Source organism: Simochromis diagramma, unplaced genomic scaffold (genome assembly GCF_900408965.1).
Source record: "Simochromis diagramma unplaced genomic scaffold, fSimDia1.1 OVJJ01000344.1, whole genome shotgun sequence".
NCBI classification, from domain to species: domain Eukaryota; kingdom Metazoa; phylum Chordata; class Actinopteri; order Cichliformes; family Cichlidae; genus Simochromis; species Simochromis diagramma.
Window position 1 is genome coordinate 15,428,302 of NW_024387375.1, and position 27,825 is coordinate 15,456,126.

The 27,825-nt window shown below is 41.7% G+C and overlaps 1 protein-coding gene across 1 annotated transcript in view; it reads right to left on the bottom strand.

Annotated features, from left to right (window-relative positions):
* Window positions 1–27,825, bottom strand: part of dner (delta/notch-like EGF repeat containing) — a 74,636-nt gene that overhangs the window by 18,898 nt on the left and 27,913 nt on the right. Inside the window, exons 2-7 of the mRNA XM_040008527.1 lie at window positions 15,803–16,147; window positions 15,605–15,702; window positions 9,342–9,505; window positions 6,247–6,395; window positions 5,280–5,433; window positions 2,809–2,922 (exon numbers count right to left, since the gene is read on the bottom strand). Of these exons, the coding sequence (XP_039864461.1) occupies window positions 2,809–2,922; window positions 5,280–5,433; window positions 6,247–6,395; window positions 9,342–9,505; window positions 15,605–15,702; window positions 15,803–16,147 (1,024 nt within the window). The remainder of the gene's footprint in view (window positions 1–2,808; window positions 2,923–5,279; window positions 5,434–6,246; window positions 6,396–9,341; window positions 9,506–15,604; window positions 15,703–15,802; window positions 16,148–27,825) is intronic.

A 27,825-nucleotide genomic window follows, 5' to 3' on the forward strand; every position in this document is an offset into this window, starting at 1 on the left:
GGATATGCTTGTGAAGATGGAATATGGGGGAGAGCAGAAGTGCGTTGAAGTTCCACAAAGGGATGAATGAAGGACATGCATATTGTATTGAAGAAATAAGTGATGAGAATGCTGTTATTTGCATTTACCATGTCAGACCTTTTGATAAACAAAATTCTAATGAAAGTGAGAACGTGTATACTGTTACATCTTTCAGAAAATGTTTTGAAATTGTGGTGCACAGTTCAGAATAAATGTTTTTCAAAAACCATTGCGTCTTTTTAGTAAATGTTTATTTCCAAAAGAAATGTCTAGAAGTTCAGAACAGTAAAATTCCCGCTTTTTAGAATTAGAAGATAACTCTTACGTAGTTAAATTAAAATACTCTTTGAGAGTTAATATATAAACTCTTAACACCAAGTGTTAAATTATCAACTCCAGACAGATTTGGTGTTTAACACTAAATCAGAGTTAACGTACCAACTATCCAAAAAGAGTTAAATTAACACTCTCTGGTGTGGACCCATATAGACACTTTAATAGTGTTGAAATCAAATCCGACAGTGTTAATTTGGACATGCTGGATTTGCTGTGTACCAGTAGGCAAACTTTTCCCCCAGTTGTCAATTCATTTAACTGTGCAGTGTTACTGCATCGACATAGGTGGAGTGTTTCCAGTTTGAAAGAGCAACTAAAATCTGTGTGAGAATGGTGGAGTTGGCAGAAATCAGATAACTTTCACCAAGGAAATGTAGGTTTGTATGGACTCTTTGCATGTAGTGCCATTCTGACTTGCTCTGTTTTTCATCTTAGTGATGCCTGCTAGAAGGTGCAAGACGGCACCAGCTGGCTGTCATAGGAAGCCAGTAACAGCCGTTTGTTGGGTTCATAACAATTTGAAACAGGTGGAATACATGTTTTTTTCCACCTCCATGAGTTGTGAATAAAAGCCTTTGATGATTTCTTACTCAGAGGTTTTACACCTGAGAATGTCAAACTCACTCACACCGTGGTCCACATACAGCCCACTTTGATCTCAAGTAAGCCAGACCAGTGAATCCCCCCGGTCTATCGGTATGAAGAAGTTTAACTGCACACTTAATCCCTAAGATATGTTGGTATTAGAAAATAAAGTGCAATTTCAGCAGTATATTTTCTGCATAACAAAGAAATGCTGTGATAGTAAAAGAATGAAGTCTGTCCCAATGACTCTTTGGGCATAAACTGTAAAAAATAAATGTATAAAATTTTGGAACAAGTGCTGGTAACTCATTGCCCAGAATGTCATTTAACTATAAAACAGATCGTTTTTGGTCATTTACAGAAATTTTTATTTTAAATACCTATAAAACAGGAAGGTAATAATATTGAATAATATGTAATAAATATAGTTAAATATTCAAAACTCATGCCGTCCTTCACTTGTTGCAAAGCTGTCGAGTGGGCTGGATCATAGTCTCTGCTGGGCCGATTTTGGCCCCTGGGCCTTATGTTTGACACCGCTGTTTAACACTGTTATTAAGGATCTCCTTCCCTAAGCCTTGAGGCAACTGTTGTTGTAATTTGTTGCTGTATAAATACATTTGAACTGAATTCTTTGAATTGAAGTCTTCCCTAGTTTTCAAACACACTTAAAAAAAACAAAAGACATTACAGTTTCTGACATACAGATAATAAGACATCGTGGGGTCATCTTTGAGCCCTGCAAGCACTTCTCAATTTGACCCCCACCTGCTACCTTATGAAAAGCAGAATATTTGCTCATGCAGTGTGTGAGCAGGTGTTGTAGTTCTGAATGATTACTGAGATATTGATTAATCCCTTGTTAGAAATCATGGCCTGTAATGAAACACCCTTTTCTATGGATTTGTCATTTTGAGTTTGTGTGGGTGGAACATTTTTTTTCCAGGCTGTTACTGATTTTCTCTGCCATTATTTTTGCATTTGTTCCAACAACCAGGTGCTGTTGCAGTGTGAAATCTATCACCTTTCCTGAACTGAGATTTGTGTGTAAAATATGCAGTTTTTCCTTTGTCGCTACTTTGAATTCGTTTCTAAGGTTACACAACATGTGGCAACAAACTTGTCTACAAGTCAAAATTCAGATGCAGCATGAAGTTTTTTCAAACCTCTCCCTTCACAAAATCTCAGCACAGTGACTGCTTTGGCACAGTTCTTGACTGAGCTTTCACCAATATTGCTTTAATCTTAAGACAACATTCATAAAAGCAGTGGATTATGAATTCCTTTCCTCTCTGGAGACCTTGCTCCTTAGGCAGCTGTAGACTGATAATGTGTGCGAGGCCTCCTCCAGACTGAGAATGAACTGACTGCTGGGATTTATCCCTGGAACAACAAAACAATTTTCACTCAAGGCTCTCTTTATTCACATGTTGATGTCCACGGTCGGCTAATATTTTCACAGTCTGTGTACATACTGGAAACCGCAGTGTTGAGAAATGCTGTTTTGACAACTGCTTTGTGGCCACAGGTTTTAGGTCAATCGGGCTAGGAAGACTAATTAAAATAGAGGAGGAGGGCTCAAATTAAGCATGTCAGTGGCACAGATACTCTCGCACATGCACACGCGCACACACGCAGCATCTATGATAACAGCTAAAAGCTGCACACACTACTGCGGCAAGCGTATTTCTACAGATTTCTCTTTGTTTTTCCTTCTTTTTCACAAAGGCACACAAACACCATAAGCTGTGAGGTTTCTTGGCAATCTCAAGCACACAGACCACTCATTTCTGGCAGCTTCACTCATTCCTTCTGATTCACTTACGGCACACGATTGGTTCTAGCATGCGATAACGGGCTTCCTACCTTCGGGACAGTAACACCTGGGCCCGGCCAGGCTGCTGAAACAAGTGGCTCCATTCTTGCAGGGCTGGGAGACGCAGTGATCGACCAACAACTGGCAACGCTCTCCTTCATAACCTGAGAGACACGAGGTTTATGATCACACTGCTTTTGCTGGAGTTAACATTCTGTGTATTGTTATCATACAAGGATGTGATATATTAATATTTATAGATCTGCAGAAGACTAAAGTGATGAATACATGGAAAAGCTGGAAATGATTTGCTTTCAATGTTGGATTGTTGGATTGCTAATTAAGTATTGTGTTATTACATTTGTGTTATTACTCTTGACCTTTTAGCTGTTTTATTCCAATACATGAAATCTCTGTTTGCCTGCAAATTGCTCCCACACAATCAGTTCAACAGCCAAAAATGGCACACAGGTACACCTTACACCCCTGAGAGTCTTTATCTACATCAGATATCATGATTATTATGTTACCAGCCTGGCAACCACCTAACAACAGGCTGTAATGCCATCTATAACATTTAATATCCATATGATTTTCACTTTAGGGTAATAACTAAATAATGAATATCCACGTAACTTGAGGGATGCATGATACATTAAGATGTCATCATCTTGCCTAGCAACAACCTACCAGCTGGCTAAATTGATACATTTGTAGCCTTTGTGCACTTACAACACCTTATTAAAAAAAGCCTGATATTAATTTTACTGTAATGACACCTAATGTAAACGCGATTTAGGCATGTTATATATCAGACCACCTGAGCCACCTAGTAAAGACAGTGGTGTTTGCTGTCTGTTTCCGCTTTCTTAATTTTTTTCCAAACAGACGCTCACAGAGGTCTCGTTAGCACAACATGCTAATGAGAAGTGACTGGCAATCAGTAGTCACCTGTGACATTTACCTTCCTACCACAGGGTCTTTTTTTCCAGTTCCCGTCTCAAAATAAATCTGACAAGATCAAAAGTTCAGGCTACTCTCTGCTGCTCTTTTTATTCAGACATTTTCTTAATGAAAGAGGCTCTCACCTCCCAGCCAAGACAACACAGTCAGGTTCCAAAATATGTGAATGGGGAATCTTCTTCAAATACAAAAGCATACTGGGACCACTACTTTTTAAATTTCTACTTTTTATACATTACAAGAAAACATTGCATACATTTCCATTGCTATGCAGATGACACCCGGCTATATTTATCCATCAAGCCAGATGTCCTAAAGGTATAAAGGCCTGGATGAAATTTTCTGTTTCTAAATTCAAATAAAACTGAGGTTATTGTACTCGGCCCAAAAGCTCTTAGAAACATGGTGTCTAGCTGATACTTACTTTGGATTGCATTACCTTGGCCTCCAGTAACACTGTGAGGAATGTACGTCCTTTAATTAGCATTTTAAAGAAATATGTGGGTGTGCTTTTCTTTTTCCATCTCTGTCTCCGGGTGCTGCTGAAAAGCTACTTCATGCATTTATCACTCATTGGCTGGACAACTGTAATTTATTACAGCCTTCAGTTAATGCAAAATGTTGCAGCAAGAGTCCTGACAGGGTCTAAAAAGAGAGAGTCTTAATTGACTCCCTGCAAAATCCAGAATTGAATTTAAAATCCTTCTCCTCACATACAAGATCTTGAATATTCTGGCCCTATTATATCTTACAGATTTTCATAGTACCATATTGTCCAAATAAAGCACTGCACTCTCAGACTGCAGGCTTACTTGTGTAGAGTTTCTATAAGTAGAATGGGAGACGGGTATTTTGTAGCACCAGTTCCCAGTTTGGATTCGGGAGACAGACACCCTCTCTACTTTCAAAATTATCCTTAAAACTTTCCTGTTTGATAAAGCTTATAGTTAGTGCTGGATCAGGTGACCCTGAACCCTCTTGGTATGCTGCTATAGGCTCAGACTGATGCAGGACTTGATGTGATGCACTGAGCACTTCTTTCCATTTACCACCTTTATTCACCATTTGAACAGATCATTCATTTTACCTTCTCCCTCCCTTTTGTCCCATCTCTCTATGTTCTCCTTTTTCTCTGTTCAGGGAGTTGTTCCTTACCAACATCCTTACCACGTGTTGCTCATTGTTTGAGCTTTCTTCAGAGTACTGTATCTTGACACTACAATATAAAGCACCTTGAGACAAATGGTGTTGTAATTTGGCACTATATAAATAAACCTGAATTGAGATGTTCAAACAGTCTATCTCAAAAACAGCACTGAAAGTAAAACCACACGATATGGCATAAAACACTGATAGTGTGATAGGCCACACACAAAAGGGTTAATGCTGTGAGTTTTAACCCAAAACACAATCTTTTCTTAACCTTACAAAGTCAGTTTTGGTGAAAAAAGTGAATGAAAACAAAACAACTCAGTGAGTGAAAATCACGAGCACAAGCATCCGCCTCCAAGCAGCAATATCTGACGCTCTGGAATGAGAACAAGTTCAACACACACACCTGGTTGACAGGTGCACGTGAAGTTGCGTCCTTCACCCCCCTGCCTAATGTCAGTGCAGGTGCCGTTGTTGCGACAAGGTCGGTGGTGGCAGGCGTCATATTCCTCACAAAAAATCCCGGTGTAGCCGTCTTCGCACTCGCAGAAGAAGGTGCTCTGCAAAAAAGCGACAGCACACAGATTTCACGCGTCAAATCAGGGAGCCCTAACGGCGAAACGGCAGGAGGGAGGAAAAACTTGTGAAACAGTAATAATGAGATCGCAGATTGTGAAATAATTCAGCGACACAACAATGCAATTATGAGCAGCGGTGACACAGTTTGGTTTTCTCAGCTAACGAGGGAAAACAGAAGAAACGGCACAAAACCAGACACGGTGAGATGACCTCTCCAACACCTCCCTCTCTACACTTTCATTCACGCTTAAGAGGCACAACCAACCGCTACATCTTTTTTTGGTTCGGTACGTGAAAGTTGGGGCTCAGTGGATCCATTTTTAACTATGAGCAACGGATAATTAAAACAGGCCAGCATAAATCAAAAATAGCACCGCAGTGTTTGTTCTTCCAGCTATTAAATTTCAGTGATCAAAACAGAGAGCAATAATGCATCTCTGATGATGATGATAATGGGAATTCAGCTTTTTTGGAAGTTGCATGTTTTAGATGTTAGAAAGCAATAAAGAGATTGCTAAAACTAAAGCAATGAGCGTGCCCATTCAGCGGTGCTACCTTTATTTATTTCACTAATTTATGCTAGTTTGTCCCATAAAACGTGAACCTATTGGAGGGCTGTGCATAAAAAAGGCTTTAATTTGTAAAACCCTTTGAATTAAAGCAAGGATTCTTCATTTTAGCCACATACTGACTGCTGAAAGTAGCTTCTTGTATCAGCGAGCACTGAAACGTGTTCTCGGGTGAAGAAAAGAAACATTTCTATGTTTTCAGCTTTTATTTCCCGGAGTTCTCACCTCAGAGGGTTGGGTGATGCATTTGCCTTTTCCGGAGCACTGAGGGTCACTGAAGCTGCTGCCGGGCTCCACACAGCTGCTGGCCTTCACCGTCAGGTTGAGACGGAGCGTGACCTCCGGGGCCGTGGGAGCGCCAACGCGAATCACACCTGCCACAAGAGAGTGTGTAATCTGCTCATTTATACAACAAGTACAGTAATATGTGATGGATAATTTGGATGGATAATTGGACTCGGTGGTGGGGTTTTTAACCATACAGCAGTCTGAAGATGTACTTTCTTTTTCTATTTTCAGACACGGCTCTTCATTTATAAATATCGCAACACCTTTTGGAGAGTTTTTAAAAGGATTCCTGGTCCCCAGAGGATGAATTGTTGGCAAGCCCTTCTCTTTTCTCGCCTAGCGCTCAGCTGTATTTTTAGCCTTTTAGCATGTTGAGTGAATCATCAAACATCGGCCTGCAGCAGCCGCACACAGCTTTCATTTAACAATGCTTTAGGAAAAGTACACACCACTGCCCCAAAACTGCATAAAACTTAAGTGGTAATAAAAGAATTGATGGATTCAGTTCATTACAGTGACCAAAATAGAGACTGTGCCTCTCTGTCTTTGTCTCTCCCCATCTCTGGATCTATAAATGTAGAACATCTCGTATTATAGGTTCAATCAAAGCTGACAGCTTCGCGGGCACTCGGATAAAAATAGCTTCGTAGTGGATATCACCTGCCATTCTTTTGGAGCAACACCGGTGACGACAGCGATGATGCAAGCTCCTCGGCCAATCGGAGCCCTGATAAAACGACGCGTGTTCCTCCGTCATCCCCGACCGAACCATCGTCAGCACAATGACACTGAAAGTCGGACCTGCACAGTCATTGCGCTTTTAAACTGCGAGGAAAGCACATGGCCACAAACATGGCATTTCCGTCCCATGTGTAGATGGGTGCCTGTGTCTTTCCTCCTGTCCCCTGATCTTGCAGGGAAACATGCAGCACGCTTAAAATCATGCATAGATGTGAGTTTGGTTTTGTTGCAAGCATTTTTATTCAATAAATGCGATACCGCCTGCATCTTCATCCTTCTCCCGCAAATTGTCCTTCATTCATGCCTCCTTCACGCCCCTTTATCCTTTCCTCTAATCCCTTTCTTTGTTGTCTCCTTTCCTCCCTTGCTCCCTCCTTATCTAACTCTTCTTTCTCCTTCTTCCATCCTTCCTCATCCTCTCTTCTCTCTGATTTAACTCCCCAGTGTCATTGCCGCCGCCACCGTGTCCTTCTCTTTCTCCCTCCCTCCGTCTCTCTCCAGTGAAGCTGCCACCGAGTTACCAGACGTGTCAAGGTCAGCAGCCGGGAAGAGTAGCGAAACAGCATCAGGTATGTAGAGCACACGCAGGGGTCAGCCAGCCCTTCAGTCAAAGGAGCGAGGCTCCAATTAACCCCCGGCGGCACCCGCTGCAGCTCACGCCATCGTTTTTTGGCACCACTCTGTGAATACTCAAAAACTGCCCGTGTGAAGCTCGGTATTAAAACACAGATGGAATATCAGCATAAATGTCTGTTCGGTATGCAAATAAAACATTCTGACTCACATATGCAAATGTTATGTTATTTTCCCCCGATGACACTGAAGAATAAACGTCGCAATTACAACTTATTTAAATTCATTAATCCTCTGATGTTTTTGGCTCGGCTGTAAATGATCTATTTGGAGCTTCTTGACAATGTTTCAAATTCAGCTTTTCTGTGGTTGTTGGATGAACTGCCATACACATTAAATAATTAAAAAAACACACGATTCTCTGCAAATATGTATCTAGTTTTAATAAAGTTATGGCTGGTTTGGAGTCATCGAGGGACTATCTATTTTTATTTCCCACAATTTTTTTATAGATCATCCTCAAACTTCACAACAATACACCAAGCCTTGGGGGACACGAGTACCTAGGTGGGCTAAACATTTGACCTTGGCCTTCATTCTCAGGCAGCAAGGTCAAAGTCGACCTTGAAAACAAAATTCCAGAAACCATATCAAGTAATGTATCATATGACAGGGTACGGAGACCGCTGTACAACACACTCGAATCTTAAAATCTTTACAGCCTATAGAAGCTAAAGGTTTCAACTAATTCTGCTGCAATCATATCGGCAAAGTTAATAAAATAGGCAGTTTTAGTATGTAGTGCTTCGAGGTTAAGGGTCAAGGGTCAGAGTCACACGAATTAGGGAAAAATCTTAGTTTCTATTGGATCATCTCCAAACTTTGAACCAATATATTAGTCACTAGGGGGGCATTGAGCTCTTTAACTTTATATTTTGACATTAATTAATTCCCTACACTAGATTTTTATATTACCAATGCTGACATCACAGATTTGATATAGGCCCTGTCCTTCAGGAGGAGTTGAGCTCTTGTTTGTTATGTTTCTGTCATGGTTAATCCGCCAATAAGCACAAGCTCGTTAATCTATAATATCTATAATCATTGTGGTTAGAAATGTTCAAATTAAATGTTTTTACCAAAAAAAGCAGAAAAATAGTACAAGTGCGATATTATTTTTGATTAAGATGCCAAACTGCATCCGTTTACTTGCGTTCCTGAACATTTGTTTTTAGTGGTCGAGTGTTGCGCCTAATTCATTTGCAGTGTTTCTGCTCAAATTTGGATATGAAAACATGAATTCAGTTTAATATTTGCTTAAAAAATAACAACATCATTTTCAATTCTAAAAAAGTGTTTTCTTGATTTTATGGCAGCTGGTCGAATAAATTTGTTAAGCACCGTATGCCTATATTTTCTATGCAATCTGAGCCAAACATACTCAAACCGGATTTACCAGCTTTTATAAAGAAATTATTCATAACAAAGTAAATCCTCTGTTCTTCTCAAGGCTGTTTAATTTTGATGCCTTTAAGTAAAGACAAATCCAGATTCTTGGCTTCTGTGTCCAGAAATACAGCTCAGGGCTGGTTGCCTCAAAGAGCTAAATGCTAACATGCTGATGTTTGGCACATGTCCACTATTGTAGTTTCCTGTGTTTGCATGCTAATATTTCCCAAAAGGCATTATTAAAAAGTACAAGGACACCAGAGGCTTACTCAGGAAGTAGTTCTGTCCCAGGGGAAGCAAGTGGTCTGGCACCACCAGTCCATCCGGGGTCTGCAGGAACCACATGGTGGTGCCGTTCAAAATGGACGAACGGAGGAAACCCTCTTCGTTCACTCGCCACAGCACGGGAGCTCCACTGGCATTCACCACGACCCTGTTTGGAGCAGAGACAGGAAGGGAATCAAGTATGATGAGGCTGCTTTCCCAGCTCGTGACGAACGCTTACAGCCTTCAGTGTGTAACTCATAAGTTGCACAAGAAAATTCAAGACTCAGTGCTCAAACACAATCCACGTAGTGCACGCTTTTGCTACTGTATACCTAGTGAGGGCTTAATCCATCTTGCCAGCCATGAACCTTTTTAAAATGTCAGCATGTCAGCTTGAAATATTAGACACATGAATGAATCTTCTATGTGAAGCTGCCTGCTTCTGCTAATGGTTATTTTATTCAAAAGAAGAAGTTTGGTGAAATATCATCCCGTGTGCACACGTCGTGGTCGACAGCAGCTCAACAGTCAGTCAGTTTTTGTACCGAAGGACATTTTGTGCGGCGTACCCGATGATTAAAGTACTGTCCTCCTGTTGGTGAGTCCAAGCTGGGATCATAGTCAGGTCTGTGAGTAATGACTGCCAGAGAGGTTGATGCTTCTTGTGGAAACACTGTGAATCTTGTGAATAGAGTTGTGAAATACAGCCAGTGTTGCTGGCATCCATCATTCACACTGAGCCATTAAATAGACCCCCGGGGACACGGAGGTCTCTGCAGACCACATAATTCAAACATAAGTCACATAAAAATACCAGTGACACCAAAATGGTCTCTTTTGTCTCTTATTTAGACAAACCTATTATTGAGCAATTCCAAATTAATGTCTATGCAGAGGCCAAGATCAGCAACCCAAATGATATCGATGAGACAAAGTATTATTTACAGAGCTCAGTCCATCTCTCACTGCTACCAAAGCCACAGCCAACACGGACCATGAGGGTAAATCCCGTATCTGGAGGCCTACTGTTCTGGGGATCGTGCTGCCAGCAGGATGATCTAATCCCTCTGGGCAGAGCGAGAAGAACAATGCGCGCCATGTTTCCTGCCAGAGACGCCGAGCTCCACCAGCTGCTTGCTGAAGAGACAGTAAAGAGCAGAGCCAAGCCGAGCTGAGCCGAGCTGGATCACCACGCAGAGCAGAGTGAAATCTGTCACTGGGGGTTGTGAGAGGCAGCAGTTTCAATGAGCCTCCTCTTGTTTAAATGCAATTGAGAAGCCCTCTAACCCCACTCCCACACCTAATCCATCCAATATTAACAAAAACAAAAATCAATCTGATTACGCTCTCAGCTCCCGCCGTCACGTATCTGTTCTAATGAACGCTTGTTACTTATAAGAGCAGTAATTGTTATTATTACCTCTGTGTGCTTTTCATACACTCAGCCACAGATGAAACAGATTTACAGAGAAATTAGGATAAAAAAAATGACAGATACGGGATGTGCCTGGCATGACAAATAAGCACACAGGAGTGTTTGTAACAAGCTGTTTGATTCATTACTAAAACATAAAAAATCAGAGTCAACTTTGCTGGCATGAAAAAATATAAAATGGTAATAAATTATTCAGAATTAAAGACTGATATTTGTAGTGCTGTGTAAACATACTGAGCCAGCCCGTCATGGGAAATAGGTGCAGGGACTTATTATAACAAGTGTAAGTGTACTTGGCAATACAGCATATGAGGCATAAACAGAGTTTATACAATTCTAATAAGCTCAATATTTAATAACCAGTCTGAACTCTCTTAGTCCAACTTCCTTATAAAGTAGTCTTCAGGAATAGTTCTCCAGGCTTCCTGAAGGACATCCAAAGCTCTTCTTTGGATGTTTCTGCTGTTTGTTCTGTTCTCTGTCAAGATGACCCCACACTGCTTCACTAATGTTGATGTCCGGGCTCTGGTGAGACCAATCCATGACACGCAGTGTTTCATTCAGTGTTTTTCTATCCAGGTGTGCTTTGGCAGCATGTTTGGGATCATTGTTATGAAGAAAAAGCAAATTGCTGCAAGTGATGCTACTTTTCTGTGTTTATTCTCTATTTCCATCGTTTTGACAAGATCCACAACACTCACAGGCTGAAACGCAGCCCCAAACCATGACAGATGGTTGCAGACACTCACTGCTGTCCCTGTCTCCTCATCTCCTCCATACATCCTTATGATTGCTCATTTTGATTCGTCGCTCCATCAGACTTCTTGTCACTGATTTTCAGTCCAGTTCTTGTGTAATTTGGCATGCGTCAGTCTTTTCTCCCTGTTTCTTTTCTCCCTTCCTTAAGAATAACTTCTTGACAGCCAATATTCCACTGAGACCATTTCTGATGAGGCTTCAGTGAACAGTAGATGATCAACTGAAGGCTCAGATGCATCTCTCGGGTCTTGTTGGTCGCTTTGCTGGATTTTTTCCTGTCTTAAGGACATGACTTTCAGATTCTGTTCACCTGCTGTAGATACCTTTTCTTTTGTCTTCCACTCTCCAGTTTCCTCAGATTTCTTAAGGATAGACGCCATACTATGCCAGGTATCCAACTAACAACTCTCACCTTACCGGTGCAAATATTTTATCTTATGCCTGTCAAACTGTGCTGTATTTGGCATTTTTTGCTGCGTGTTTTGTGACAGGCTGCTAGTAACAAAGTACTTAAAGACACAATTAAAAACTGGTTCTTTGTAGACACAAGATATACCTCGAATTAGGTGCCTTTTGGGGCTTGAATGATTCATAAGTGAGTTTTAAGTGGCTTAACACTCCTCTGAAAATGGTCAGGTACATAAAGTGGACTGAGATCTAGTAAAAAGCAGCCAATTCTACACCAGCAATAAGAAAAATGCTGCCAAAGCATACAAAACAAAACGAAAATAGAAAAAACGAAAACAGAAATAGGTCAACAAAAAAAAAAGGGAAGTGTTTCTGGGGAGACAATAACTCGAGGGACCAGTTGCAGGAACCCAAAACATGGTAGGCGTGTTTTATCATGACTCACATAATACTGATGACAGATTTTTAGGCTAATAGTTAGGCTAACACACTTACATCTCATCTTTTCTTTCCTCACAAAAACGATAGATCCTCCACTTCTTTTAAGTGTCTCCCAGCAAAATTCTTAGCATATTTTGGTTCCTGCAACTGGTTCATCGGGTTATTGTCTCCCCAGAAACACTTCCCTTGTGCTTTTGGAGATCTGTTTTTTCCTATTTCTGTTTTCTTTTTTCCTGTTTCCGTTGTGTTTTGTGTGCTTTCTTATTGCTGGTGTTTTCTTAAGTTGCTGTCTGTTTGGCCTCTCAGGGCCACCGTACAATGCCCAAAAAAAGACCTTCAGAAAACCTGGAAAACTATTTTTAAACATCACTAAAGACTAAGACTTTTACACAGCACTAAATTTATTATTCAAAAGAGGACAGAACTGCTTAAGTAAGCCAATTTTGCTTTTAAAAAGAAATCTGCCGGGCACACTTTGTGGTCCATAAGGATATATTGTAGGTTTGAGCTGAGGAGCGAGGGCGGGTTGGATGAATCAATACGATGGCTGTCCCACAGCGCTGCGGCAAAGAGGGGGGCTGAGCCTGGAGGTGAAGCTACGAGCAGTGACTGCAGTAATAAGATGGTGGACGGGCTGCTTGTAGCTGAAATGAGTTTTCCTTCGCTTCAGCCTGAGGCGCAACATGAGGAGCCGAGATATCCGGGGTTTTTAAATGAAAATGTGCCCGGTGATATCTGACAGCTAGTCCTGCATTTGAATGCTCTACACTCATGCGTGTCGGGAGTGTGTAAGGCTTTGTTCGACTTCATGTTGGCATTTGTCTCATTTTTCGTGGCCAGTGAATAATTGTGACCTAGAGTGATTATTATTAATTCACTTGCATAGCACTTGCATTAAAACAGTTCATAGTCTTGCGAGTGATACTCAGACGCACGTCTGTTTAGAGACATGACAGCTACTCTCTCCGGCCTCTCTGGGATCTGAAGCTTCATCATCATACTATCAGCATCTCTAAATCGATGCCACTTTTGGATTGCTGCTTCATTCCTAAGTGCGGTGCGTCAGGTTTGTAAGAGTGCCCTTCACTGCCTGCATCTGGGCGTGCGTTCAGATGTCATGTGCAATTATACAGTATGAAAACAAAGCAGCAGCAGTTGATTAACTCGCAGCTCTCGGTCTGCGGTCGTGATGAGGGGCCCGAGTCGTGCCTGCAATATGTAAGGAGGTTCTACATAAAGGACGCCCAGCATTCACCTTGACCATTCCTTCAGCATAATTCACTGACCCTTATTTACTGAGCAAGAGGAAGAAAGTTTGCGAGCAAACAAGCTCCGAAAATACAGAACGCACTTTCAGTCACGTAACGCCAAAGTCTTACGTGCAAGAGCCGAGTCACGAGGGGATTCAAGTGGGAGGCAATTAGCTTAAAAATCTTTGAGCTGTGTTCGGTTTCCAAGGAAAGTTTCTGCATGCAAGTATGCAGATGAAAGGCTGCACAAAGTAGAATCTATTTTAATGTATCTTGATGATAATTATGCGCCCGATATACCGGACAGCGTGCTTTGTTGTCCCTCTTGCTGATTAGGAGCCAAAGAGCCGAGCTAATTTTGCTGAGATGGTTTTTTAAGCTCGATTCTGGTGTGTGTGTGCTCACATAACACAGAGGTGAAAAGCAATCACTGGCCACTTGTAGGTGAAAGTTTTCCCCACAACACCCTCTCCTGAGGGCATTTCCACATCACTGAGCTAATGCCACAAGTTCATGTCATGTTGTTCACGCGGTAATTACAAAAAGCTGAGATGGGAAATTTTCCTGGTTGTAAATGAAAGAGTTGTAAGTATCAGAAAAAATAAATAAAAATTGCTGCTGCTACAACTAGACTACTAAGCAAGCACTCTGAATTATGAGGGCAGGAAAATAGCTGATTTAGGATACATATGGTGTGAATACAGCTCAAACCCCTTTATCAGGAGTTTTTTTTTCCATTATAGCACCACTACAAAAATACTTTGATCACCTGTCCAGGGTCTACACGGCCTGTGATAGCTGGGATATGCTGAAGCCCTCCCCCACGATGGATCGAAGAAGACTAATCATTCCAAAGCACTGCACACAAACAGGTGTTTCCATCAGAGCGTGCCTGAGACATTTGTCAATATTATTGGCTGACAGTGGCCTATCACAGATAGAGCACTGATATGAAACAGACTTTTTTCACAGCATAAAAAGCAAAAGACTATCCTTAGGGAACTCTGAAATTATGTCATCACATGGTTTGTTGAGCAGAGCATCTCCAGCTCCAGTGTTCGCAACACTCTCGTACTCTCATGTGTGTATTACATGCAGTGTAGTGCATGCCACAGCTGAGCAGACAGAAGCAGTGTCTTCACGATTAGTTGAAAACTAGTATATTTAAAATCGGCGCTATTTCATCTGGGTAGGTTCTCAGTTGTCCACGTTATGGGAGTCTAAGGAGCTTGGAAAGAAAGCACTGGACTTCTTTAAGTTTCAGGAAGATGTTTCTCATCTTATCCGAGAAGTTTCGTCACCTCTAAAACTGAAAGATGGAGAGTCCCAGGTATTTAAACCATAGTGGTAATCCCTTAACAGGGTTTTGACCCACTTATACCCACTCGTCACATGAACCAAGGTATGAAAAAAAGGCAGAAGGTTCAATAAACACTCCATTTTCAAAAAAATCTGAATTTTCTGGCAATTATTTTACAGCTCAGACTTTAAAGGGCTAACCTCAAAGCCCTTTAAAGTCTGGTTTACCGAAAGAAAGAAAGAAATCGTAGTCCTTGTGTTAATATTAGTCTGGAGTAATTTAGCAGCAACAACGCATGATTAAAACACAATGCTGGTGTCAAACTGTCTTTTTGCTATCGATTTTATTTCAGTTGGATGAATGTGTGCGTTTATTGAATTTACAGAAGCTCTCATGTACACAAACATGTTCCGGGTTCGTATTCCCAAGCAAGTTTATTTGGTCTCTGAATCTCTATTGGGAAAATTTAATTAAGCTGTCATTCTGTCTGCTGAGCAAACGGCATCTCTGGAGTAGTTAAAAGAAACCAGACAGATACAGCGGAAACAGAGCGAGATGAATAAACAAGGCCCCACAGGTAGAGCTTGCCCTGCGGGCTGTGGTTCTGGTTAATCAGAGCTTGCTCTAAGGGGACGGCAGTGAGTTATAAAAGGTACTGGATGGTACTCTTACTTTACAGCCGTCTCTTCAGGCACCTCCAGAGACAGAGTCAGAGTTCCTGATGTCAGCTCACAAAGCTCAGGACTCACACAGTGCAGACCCTCGGTCACCTGAAACACACACGCATCGCCACACAGCATGAAATCTTTGTACTTTTTTTAAAAATTTAAGCTCTACAGCAGCTTAAATTTACTGTAGAGGTTATCTCACCCTGTCTGCCTCCCACGGCACTACCAGCAACCTCTGCCCAGGTTTGGGTTGCCATGGCTGCAGGGTGGGAGGAGGTGGCGTTGTGGTGGTGGGGACGGTGGTCGGTTGCGGCGGCTGAGTGGCGGCTGTGGTCGTGGAGGCGACCGGGGTGGCCAGCTCAGGAGCGGAGGGGGTGGCGGGGTCCCAGTCTGCGGCCGGCAGGTCCAGCAGGATCTGATCGCACCTCTCCCCCTCGTAGCCTTCGGCGCACTCGCAGGTGTAGGCCTGCTCCCCCTCCTCGCTGCCGTTGCGCTGGCTGCAGTTTCCATGGAGACAGGGGCTGCTGGCACAGGGGTCTGTGAAAAACTGAGATAATGGAGAAAATAAATAACCGGCAAAACATCAAGAGGAAGAAACAGAACGAAAAACACTCAGATGCTTCTCACTGCTGTCCTTTTGCAACTGCCCGAGCACCTTTCGTTTTTTTCTTTTTTTGCCTCCACATCATTTTTTACATCCAAATCACAAAATGTCAACAGAGTAGTCAGCTTCTGTTTTAATGGGCTCTCGGAGCGGGCCCTTGAATGATGTGGAGGACAAGACATTTTATAAGTAGTCCAAGCTCGCACTCATCATTTCCTTTTCCCTCGGTGCTCAGCGTCTTCTTTTATTGCTCTCTGACTCAGCTTCCCTGTTTATATCCTCATCTCTGCTTTTACCTTTTATTAAATTTTGGACTCTTTGTTTCCAGTAAATTGTCGAGGGACGGCATTTCTTCCATCCCTTCTTATGCATATATAATTTTATTCTTCCACTCTCACAGCATGGACCCACTTACACTTTGTCCCAAAATACGGTTTCCCCCTCATCATGCAGCAAAGAGAAAAATGCACCCTGACAGCCTCCTTCATGCTGGTTTCCCCCATCAATAATTGATCATATTTGGAGAAAACACTGAGGCGTGGATGTTGAAGGTGAAAAGGGACAAAGCCGCGTTTATGAAGCTCGCTGTCTCACACTGTGTTTGGCTTTCAGAGCCTTCTCTAATCCCGCTGCCTCTTTTTCTTTTTTAAAGCAATTTCCCTGCAACATCCTCAGGTATCTGTGACTCCAGCTGTCTAATATGAATGAATGTAGATGCAGTTTTATTAAAGGCAGCTGAAAACAGAAAATCAGGGTGAACAGAGGCAGGGGAATGATGCTCACACCAAAAAAAAAAACCCAAAAACCCTCAGTGCATAAAGATGTGGGCATTAAGTATGTGTGAGAAGCAGCAGAACAACAAGGCATCATTAACAGTCCACTCTCTCCGCAAGCAAGTCACAGCTCATTAGTGCTAATCTCTCTCAGGTTTTTACAAGCAATGCTTCTATCAAACTTTCCCTGCTCCGAAGCTCAGAGAGTCCCAGCAGTCCCAGCGAGCTGCTCAGCAGTGGTTGCACAGTCTGCTGCTCTTATCTGCACTCAGACGGCACCGGGGATTGAGTTTATCAACCTTTAGAGAACAGCAATGCTGCCTTATTGCAGGAAGCATTAGAGTCCAGCTCATGACCTTTTTCGTGTGTCACTCCTGATTTTTTTCCCCCTCCATCCTAAATGTCTCCATCCAGGCTGCACGAAATGTGCTCAAGCACAGCACAACAGGACTAGACCCAATGAGGTAAAACCTGCATGACAAAAAAAATCCCTGTCGCTTATTGTGAAGACTTTCCAAGGCTGAAAGTAGAGGTGATACAATCCTGCGCTGCCTCGTCTTCTAGTATTCTAGTAGCATGAAGCACCTCAAGCTAAAGCCTCAGTATAGAGATAGTTATAGCAATGCTTCTCTGACAGGGTTGATCAAAGTGAACATTATTATCTTTATAAAGTTAAGTTCGTGTTTGAACTTTCTTTAAAAAAGTGGCCGGTTTAGATGTTTGCTACATTTGTACGACTGCGTTAGCGCCAACAGAATTTATTCAATTTTTTTTTTGGTTGATAATAATCTACAGAAATATTGCAGTGAATGCCTCCAGCTCCTCAGCTGTGGAGATTTGGTCATTTTTGTCTGAAAATTTCTGATGCTGAGTAGATCATCTGGAAAACAAAAGTTCCAAATCTGTTCATTCACTTACAAAAAGACAATATACTTGATTGGATGTTCTTAGTTTTTCAAAGAAGAGAAACTAAACACACCTTGGATTCAGTACCTCGTAGTATCAGTAACTTGCAGTTATCATTTCCTGTATTACTGTATCCGTCTGTCACACCATTGTGCAGGAATTTTGGCCCATTTTTCTTTACAACATTGCTTCAGTTCATTAAGTTTTTCCACAGCACTTCGATTGAGGTCTGGACTTTGGACCATTACAACACCTTGATTCTTTTGCTATTCTGCCATTTTGTTGTAGATTTGCTGCAGTGCTTGGGATCATTGTCCTATTGCATGACCCAATTTAAGCCAAGCATTAGGCCAAGCAGACGGATGGCCTTGCATTTAACTCTAGAATATTTTGGTATACAGCAGAGTTCATAGTAGTCTCAATTGCTGCAAGGATCTCAAAACAAGACCAAATCACTACGCCTCCACCGCCGTGCTGAAAGTTGGTATGATGGTCTTTGGACTTCACCAGATGTGTCCCCGTGCATTATAACCAGACATCTCCAGTTTTATGTCATCCGTCCAAAGGATAGTCTTCCAGAAGTCTTGTGGTTCTTCAAATCCAATTTTGAAAATCTAAGTCTAAACCTTTCCAAATAAGTTATACTGATTAAGTATTTTTATAATTGTACTGTCAGAACAATTGTGGCCTGTAGAGTCTGACATGTAGCTCTTGGTTTTTTGCAGTCTCTGAGCATTTCACAGTCTGTTGTTAGGGTGAATTTACCCAGATGTCCACTCCTGGGACATCTATGGCTTCCACATTGACAAATGATGTTTCTCATGGTAGAATGATGGACTTATAACCCTTCCCAGACTGTTAAAGAGAGGTAATAGTTTGAGCATGTTGCTGATGCTTTTCCTTCTTAGCATTGTGTTTACACACACCTGAACGCTCCAGACCTGCACACCGCCAGAACATCTGCTTTCATGGAGGTGCTCACACTTGCTGCTGATCAAATGATCAGCAGCACCTGGCTGCTGCTTACACTCTTAATTCCAATGGAAGCTGTACAGGTGTAGAGCTGCAGTTGATTAATTCAATAAAAATGTCCTTAGTCTGTTTTTGTAACGTGTAAGTTAGCCTTGGAATAGATTCACAAGCATTTAAAACAGACCACCTATCTGCCTGATCAGATCTTTTACCAGGACAGGGGAGGTGTGTGCAGTAACTCTTATCACTTCAGTACGTAGATGCTGGTGACCCTGTGGGCACAGTTCTGCCCAGTATCACTCTTATCAGCTGCATATACTGAAAACAGGTTTGCAGAATTATATCAGATTGATCATGATGTCCTGACATGCTTGGTGTTAGCTATTCGTGTTTTACGTGTCTTCCTGCATCATTTTTCTGATTGTTCTGCTGCACCAGACCGCTCATATGCCTGGGGTCTGGCTAACCATGTGAATCAATTTCTTCTAAGCAGCTGATAATAACCCACATTAGCTCCTTTATCTATATCCCCACATGCTCCAACACACAGTACAAAGAGATCCTCCGAGGCCAAATTAATTGCTTCTCAAGGTGCTGTGATCTATTTGCTAATTTGAGATAGCCGCCCTGAGGAGAAAAGATCAATACAGCTGGATGGAGGGAAACAACCACAATACTTAAGCACTGACAGCCACAATTTAACCTGGTGGAGGTGCTGGATGAGTCTGTTTTTAAAGACATGCCACACACACACATGAAGACACACTACATTGCCAACATTTTTTACTCAGTCATCCAAATCACCGAGTTCACGTGTTTCAATCACGTTGATGGCCACAGGAGTATAAAATCCGATGTCAGATGCGGTGGTATAAAGCACACCACCAGTGGACTCTAGAGCTGTGGAGATGTGATGAATCACGCCTCTCCGTCTGGCAGTCTGACGGACGAGTCTGGGTATGGTGGTTGCCAGGAGAACAGTACTTGTCTGACTGCACTGTGCCAACTATAAGGTTTGGTGAAGGGGGGATTATGGTGAGGGGTTGTTTTTCTGGAGTTTGGCTCGGCCTCTTAGTTCCAGTAGAAGGAACTCTTAATGTTTCAGCATAACAAGACATTTTGGACGATTTCAGCTCCCGATTTTGTGGGAACAGTTTGGGGATGGTCCCTTCCTGTTCCAACGTGGCTGCACACCAGTCCATAAAAACATGGATGAGGGAGTTTGGTGTGGAAGAACTTGACTGGCCTGCACAGAGTCCTGACCTCAACCTGAACACCTTTGGGATGAATTAGAGTGGAGACTATGAGCCAGGCCTTCTGATCCAACATTAGTGTCTGACCTCATAAATGTGCTTCTGGAAGAATGGTCAAAAATTCCCATAAACACACCGAACCTCGTGGAAAGCCTTCCAAGCAGAGTTGAAGCTGTTATATCTGTATTGAGAATGGGCTGTCACTCAAGTTCATATGCATGTGAACGCAGACGAGTGAATACTTTTGCAATGTAATGCATGTTGTTCCAACCGTGGTGGGGGGACACATTTACATGTACATACATACATTATATATTTCTGCACATTATTGTTTAATTGGAGATTCAAAGAGGTGAAACAAAGTAAAAGCATGAGGAAAGTGAGCAAAAGTTTTATTTAAAAGTAAGCATGTCACTGCTGTGATGCATCAGTATTTGCAGAAGCTGACACAAGTAGTTAACTAAACCTGGGAAGTATGCACGGTCTGTCTGCATGCTTTACAGTGGCAGTTTATCTGTGTATCACCACAACTTAACATGATAATTAACAGAGGTGTGACGAGGGAGTGTTACATTGCTAACGGCTTCTTCTGACACCCTGACAAGGAAGCAAACGTTGATGCTGCGATGACTTGATGAGCTGTGTCAGTGAGCTGTAGCTGTTAGGAAGACATGAAACTGCATGTTTGTTAAAGCCGATGTCTATATTCATTGTGCTCTTTATTGGCTTTGTGTGGGCTGTGAAACATCCTCAGGAAGTAACATTTGGTAACTCTCAGTGTAAAGAATGTAGAAGTCAGCGTAGTGTATATTGAAAATATTGATACTACTTGCCATGAAAAATGAACTGTAAAGGCTGTGGAATGGGTTCTCGAACATTTCGGGTCTTTTAAGAAGCTCAGAGTGAACGGCAGAAGTGCACTTGAGCAAGAAGTTGCACAATATGAAGCTACTGTACCTTCTGACCTCAGAGAATATGAAAAGACTCAACACAGATTAATAAATGTTCCAAAGCTTTTGTTATTTCGCTCTAACCAGGGGGCCGAGCTGAGTCGCTGAGTTGTTTTGCAGCTTGCTGTGTTTGAGGGCAACGGGTGTTATTTGAAAAGGTGATGCAATAAGGAAGAATCAAGCATAATAACTCAACAGCTACTCTATTGCAAGTGATGCTGCAAAGTGGTTTTGGACGAAAAGTGCAAAGCTTTCAGGATTTCAACAAATTATTTTGTGCAATAACCGAGTAGTACGTAATCCTTCAAGTCAGTGTAGCAACATAGAGGCTGAACTGAACATTGTGTTACAAACTGGCTTCTTGAACGTGACCGTGACTGCAGTGTACTCAAATGACCTCCACGGTCACCATCTTTAGGATGTGATGGAAGGTGAAGCAGGTGTGATGTTATCATGTCAGCATTGACCAAAATCTCAGAGCAATGTTTCCAGCACCTTTTTCAATCTACGGCACAAAAAAATGAAGGCAGCTCTGAAGATAAAAGGCGGATCCAACCTGGTACTAGCAAGGTGTACCTAATAAAGTGTCTGGCGAGTTTATAATGTGAACTAGAATATTAGTAGACTATTAATCTCATTCAGGTTTGAGGGGAATATTTGTGCTTCCTTGTGGTTTTAATGACTCTTTTCAAGGGTTTAAGTTCAAAAATGTAATTTAACTAAACAGAGTTCAACAAGTTAATGTGAGCCTCCAATCGTAATGCCAACAACTGACTGAGTGCGCCATTTCACCATTATTATCGGCCACTTGTTGTTTAAGTGCGACTCATTCGAGTGGCTGGTGATGACAATACTGCAGGGGTTCACTTTAATGGTTCACTTTGTTCCGCGAATTACACCGAAAAAGACGACTGAAACACGTACGTGAAGAATATTATCAACGGAGCAAGTGAACCACTTATCACAAAAAGGTAAAAATAAGTTTCATTTATGTAGACTTCTCTGCACTTTATTTGTAATGTAAGATAGTAACACAGAAGCGCCTCAGTGCTGCGCCAGATAGATAGATAGATAGATAGATAGATAGATAGATAGATAGATAGATAGATAGATAGATAGATAGATAGATAGATAGATAGATAGATAGATAGATAGATAGATAGATAGATAGATGTGTGTTTGTTTTTTGGCCAGTACTGTAAGTGTGCTTCATCGGTTCTTTTGCCCAGAGTGTCCCATCATGCTGCAGAGAGATGATTCATCTTATAATCCACTTAGTTCCTCACCTGGACTGTTTATCACCATTTTACAACCCTCAGTCAGGGTGTCAGCAGCCTCCCGTGGCCTCCATAGAGGGAGAATAGATCCAGTTTCTCTTCAGCGCTCTCTCTCATGAAAACATTTGTTTACAAATAGCAGAATCAGGATCTCGTTGGATACATTTGTTCTCGCTGCAATCTGATCTGAAGGAATATCAGCACACATGACAGCATGATGTGTCTGCACGATTCTTCTCATTTAATGTTTTACTAATGAGCGATAAAGTTAAAAATTGATGCACCTGAACTAGATCCATCTTCTTTCCAAGACCGGGCGTGTTTTTTGTCGAGCATTTGCTGTTAGCTGAATTTAAGGCTACAGAGAGAAAACTAGAGTGTCTTTGGCTCTCGCTCGCTCTCTCTGCATTGTGTAATCTCAGAGGATCAGTACAAATATCAGGGAATATGAGGCTGAGGAGAAAATACAACCCTGCAGCATTCAGGTCGTGTACTTAGCACCGCAAACGCAAACAGAGCTTTTACGGCACTATACGCTGCAGACGGACAGCTGTGGAACACACGGCATCACCGCAGTTTGGGGAATAAAAACCAGAGCTTTGTGACTGCAACAGCCAACAAACAGTCTGTAATTATATAATCAATCACACAGCAATTAGCTGGATGAACCAAATTAAACTTTCATGTAGCCAGCAGTCATTTTTATATGAAATGTGCGGTGCATAATGAGCACCCGCAAGTCAGCTAAAACAAAATATTTAATTCATGATAGTGACAAAATAATACTTGGAAATCATCCCTCAATGGACCCATTTCTCCCTGCGGTACTTTCTGAAGTCTTCTCTTCTGAGGTTTGGGCCCAAAGTGATTTTCAATGTACGCAGTACACACGGCACAAAAAAGGCCGAAATCCATGAAGCCGATACACGCTGAATCGGCCTAATCAAGTGAAAAATTCACTTCACACGACTCTTCTGGCTTGGATCCTTTGGATCCGCTGTCCAGACAGAAAGCCTCGAAATGTCTTCTTCGGTGAACTCCTGCTTTATGAGCCAAGTGACTGAGGGAATACAGCTGAGAAGCAAAAACAGACCAAATGAGGCATAAAATAAAATAAGCAAACCGAGAAACGAGGAAGCAGGAAAGCAGTTCAGACAAATATGTTATGAAGACACAGGACTTCTCGAGCCCATACCGAATACCTCTCAGGATAATGGCTTGGACACAAGAAGGAGCTTTGTTTTTGCCTTCTAATAAAAGATGGACAAGAAAGAACGAACCTCCTAATCAGAATATAGGAAAAGGAAGCATGTGGGGTCTTACAGACAATTCAAATGTTTAAGCTCGGTTTGAGTCTTTTTAGGCATTTCTCTCATGACGCAAAACTGCGTTAAATTCTCCTGTCCTTGGCAGAAAAGTGGTGATTTTTATTTTAACAGGCCACGTTAGCAAGAGGATCAACATCTCTGGAAGAGAGTCTAATCACTCACCCATTTTGTAACACAATAAACTGATGGAAATGCTGCCGAGAAACTGTCAAAAAAGTGAAAGACTCGATGAGTCACACTGTATATTTTGGGATCTGGGCCTTTAGCTGGTGTTAATTTCTAATCCTGTGACTAACATGTTTGCCTTGTTTTTAAGTCTATATTTGGTAAAAACTTGAAAAGAAATATAAAAATGGTGCCGTGATATTTGCTAAATAAACTCTGCTGGTGATATGAAGGCAATGTGAGGCTAGATATCCATGAAACAAGCACACTGTGGCAAAATGCTAATATGACTAAGCACAGTAAATCCTCTGCTTTACTTTAAAAGCTAAAGAGGAAGATAAAATGTTCTAGTTGTATGAAAATCTAGTCTCACTGTGTGAAAACACAAAGCAAAATATCTCTGATAAAGAGACTGAATGATGAAGATGAAAAGGCTTAAACTAGACACGTGTTTTGTAGAGTTGTAAAGACAGAATCCAGCTTAAGTTTAAGATTAAGAGTTTCACTCAGGTGCCTGTAATTGTAATTCCTGCTGAATTTTAACAATGCGAACTGATGCCTCAGTCACGCATGCCTAGAAACTGGTTGCTAAGGACTTGACAACATCTTGCAGCTAAGAAAAATTTGTATTCCCTGACTGGTTGGCTGGTGATTGTTGGACATAACTGCATGAAATCAACTGCAAACAACCGGGTGCTGCACCAAAACCCCCACTGTGATTGCTTTGGTTACTAGTGCATTGCCAGAGCTGGCTGTAGTTTGCATGGCAGACACAGACTTGTTTTTCAAGTACTCGTCAGCGAATTCCCCAACACTCATGAAACTTGAAAAGATTTAATAACGTTTGCTATCAAAGTAAAGGTTTTGCCTTACCAACATGTTTCAGAAGCGCAACTTTAACTTTGAAGGTGAACGTTCTCTGTTTCCTGTTTGCATCACACTTTTCAGTTTCACTACCACCTGAGGAGCAGTTGTATGCAGACAAGTTGGGGTCCTCCATGCAAACTATGGGAAACCGTGAAAACCTGTTAGCAACCAAAACAATCTGGTTGTTAAGTGATGACGTATGAACCTTGCTTCTGGATCCAAGCTACTCTGCGTTTATTAAGGCTGTTGTGTTTTTAACATGTTTTAATGCTTTGTATATTGTTCTATTTAAACTGAACAAGCCCCTAAAAAAGTCAGTGTCGCTGTCGGCCTCTCTGAGCTTTTATTACCACTATTCGGCAGCACGTTTTAAAGCTCAGTTTTTAAAACCTTACAATGTAACCACAGCCCAGCCCATGCAGCAGTATATTAATGACTAACCTCGTATTGTGGATGGATTATCTCAGTTGTTCTCCTGACTTAAGTTTGGTCCGTTTACAGCATCCTGCCATGCGATTACATTTGTCCCTAACCATTGGGAAACCTCACTTTAACTTTTATCAAGTGGGAAAAGGTTAGCGTTCAACCTCCAGCCTCACTTTGCTAATGTGTTTATATTATGCTAACCATAGCTGTGTAGCTAGCCACCACGAAACACTATGATGCACCGGCTAGCCCAACTTCAGTAACCCTACAAATGTTACTACTGTTTAGTTTTCTGTCTTCATTTATGTCTGCTATTATAACTGATAGCAAAGCTGTACGTTTTGAATTTTCAGAAATCCCTCAGTCAGAACATGCTATATCATCTTTAGATGGAAACTAGTGAGCTAGCTCCCTGCTAACTTTTAACTTCGTTAAACTTCACAAATTATGTTTTCATGGATTCCTGAATGTTAAACTTAATTGTTACACCTGGTAGAGCAGCCACACATTTTATTAAAGATGAAAGAACTTAGTTTGTAACTCGCAGTGATGCTGCAGTGTTTGTTTGAGTTTGGGAACTGAAGCAGAGTTTGGACCCATAAACGGCTAATGACATCAGACTTAGAGACCGGATTGTAAGGAGATTTTCAGTGCAGTACCTTACACCTCTGCACGACCAGGTTCATTTATCAACACCAAGCAACCTCCAGCAACCCCTCACCCTCAAAGAGAGTGTACTTTTTTCCCTACCAACCTAAGGCTACGTCCACACGTTTTCACACATTGTTTTCTCTCCGTTTTGGCCTTTTGTCCACACTGAGACAGCGTTTTCACTCATGGAAAATGCAGCGTTTTGAAAACGCCCTCGAAAACGCATACATTTGAAAACGGTGCTTTTGCGTCGCAGTGTGGACAGCGAAAACGGAGACTTTCTAAAAGTTAGTCATGTTAGTCATGTGATGCAGTCATGTGACCAATTAAACTAAGATAGTGGAGGGCATTATACAGCAGTTGTTTTGTTTGCTCTCAATTTTGACAGCCCTATTAAAGATTAATATCAGCATGTAGATGCTCCAGATAGCTTTTTTTCAAATTCTTTAACACTCACTCGCTTTTGCAACTTTGTTCTTTTGTGTTACTCGCAGCAACAACTCCACCTCATTGTTAGTCCATTTAAAAAACTCAGAGCTGTAACTTTCCATTCCGACTTTATTCATCTCCAAACTACATCTGGACACATTGCGCCAAAAACCAGCAGAACCCCTCCTCCCGACCTGGGTGTGAGTGGAGCCCTCTGGTGGGCCACCACATTACCACATTTTGGCGACCATCTTTCAGCATGAGTTAAAACAGTGCTATTATTAAAAAAAGATAAAAAAGATCAGAAGCATCTACCATGGCAGAAGAGATTTGCACATTACATACTTCGTGTTAAATGATGTAATGTGTCAGTTTTCTCCGAGGATTCAGTTCTTCAGTTTTACACTGTCACAAATTCAAATATGAGAGTAAATCATTTCCTTTAAGACTACCTCACTGCTTAACATAACAATGTTCACCTCACATCATGCCATGCTGGCATGCCAAACACATTGGATTCTTCCCGCAGTTCATAAACTGATCAGGTCAGGTGAAACCCCAGCTATCTCCTCTTCAGTGTCAGTGTTCGTCTTTAATAAGTGTGTCTTTGTATATAAGTCATGTTATGCACTGACAAGCTGTCAAGTGTCCGACGCTGCCCTGTCTGACTAGAGTAAGAGGATACCGAAAAGTTGACGAGTGAGATTATTTTTCGGAAGAAATGACAAATTTATTCGCCACTTTTCCAAATGAAAAAGTAATCACTCCGCCACCCTTGTGCCCGCCCTGTCAACAATATCAACTTAACAATATTCAAAGACGCTATAATGCGCTGTTTTGAGCTTCTGCCTTAGGAGTTCAGCGATTTCCTGTCAGTATTCCAGGCAGACTTTATTGCTGTTATGATTTATTACACCCATCAGTCAGAAAACCACCCAGCATGAAACCCCCTCATGATCCAGCCTCATCACTTCTGCTGTCAGCACAGACACTTTTCAGATTCACACCTGGAGACTTTTTCCCCTACCTGCGACAGTCTTGAACAGAGGAGGGGGCGGGGGTACATCGATACCCATATGTGCTTCTTGCAGTCCGTGTGAGCTTCAGAGCTCCAGCGGTGAAAACCTTCAGCTCCAGCACCTTCCTCTCTTTGGTCAGAAAGAGTATTCATCTTCATTTGCATGCACTTCCAAGAGGGTGCTGTGTTTGCCTGCTTGTTCCGACAAGCTTTTATCTCATGAGCCATTTTAGCTATGAAGTTAAACTGAAATTAAAAATGTCAGCTGTCAGCTCTGCTATCTGTGGGATGATTGAAGAGCCTGAGACAGAGCTAAAGCAGGAACAGGTGGTGATCTCACTGACACCATGGGCAGCTTCAGCTTTTACTGTATGAGAGAAGCTAAAGGTACAGTAATATATGAGATACACATATGTCAGAGGTATGTTATCTATTTTTTCCACAATTCAGCACACCTGGTAGTTAGTAATGTTGCAGATTACGTACAGTCCTGTGAAAAACAGGATTCGTTAGCTTTTAGCAGCAAAAACTTGAAATGATTGTTTTCTATGTCACTCTAATGTCAATGTGTCTGTCTGTCCTATGCAACATTGCTTCAGTGCATTG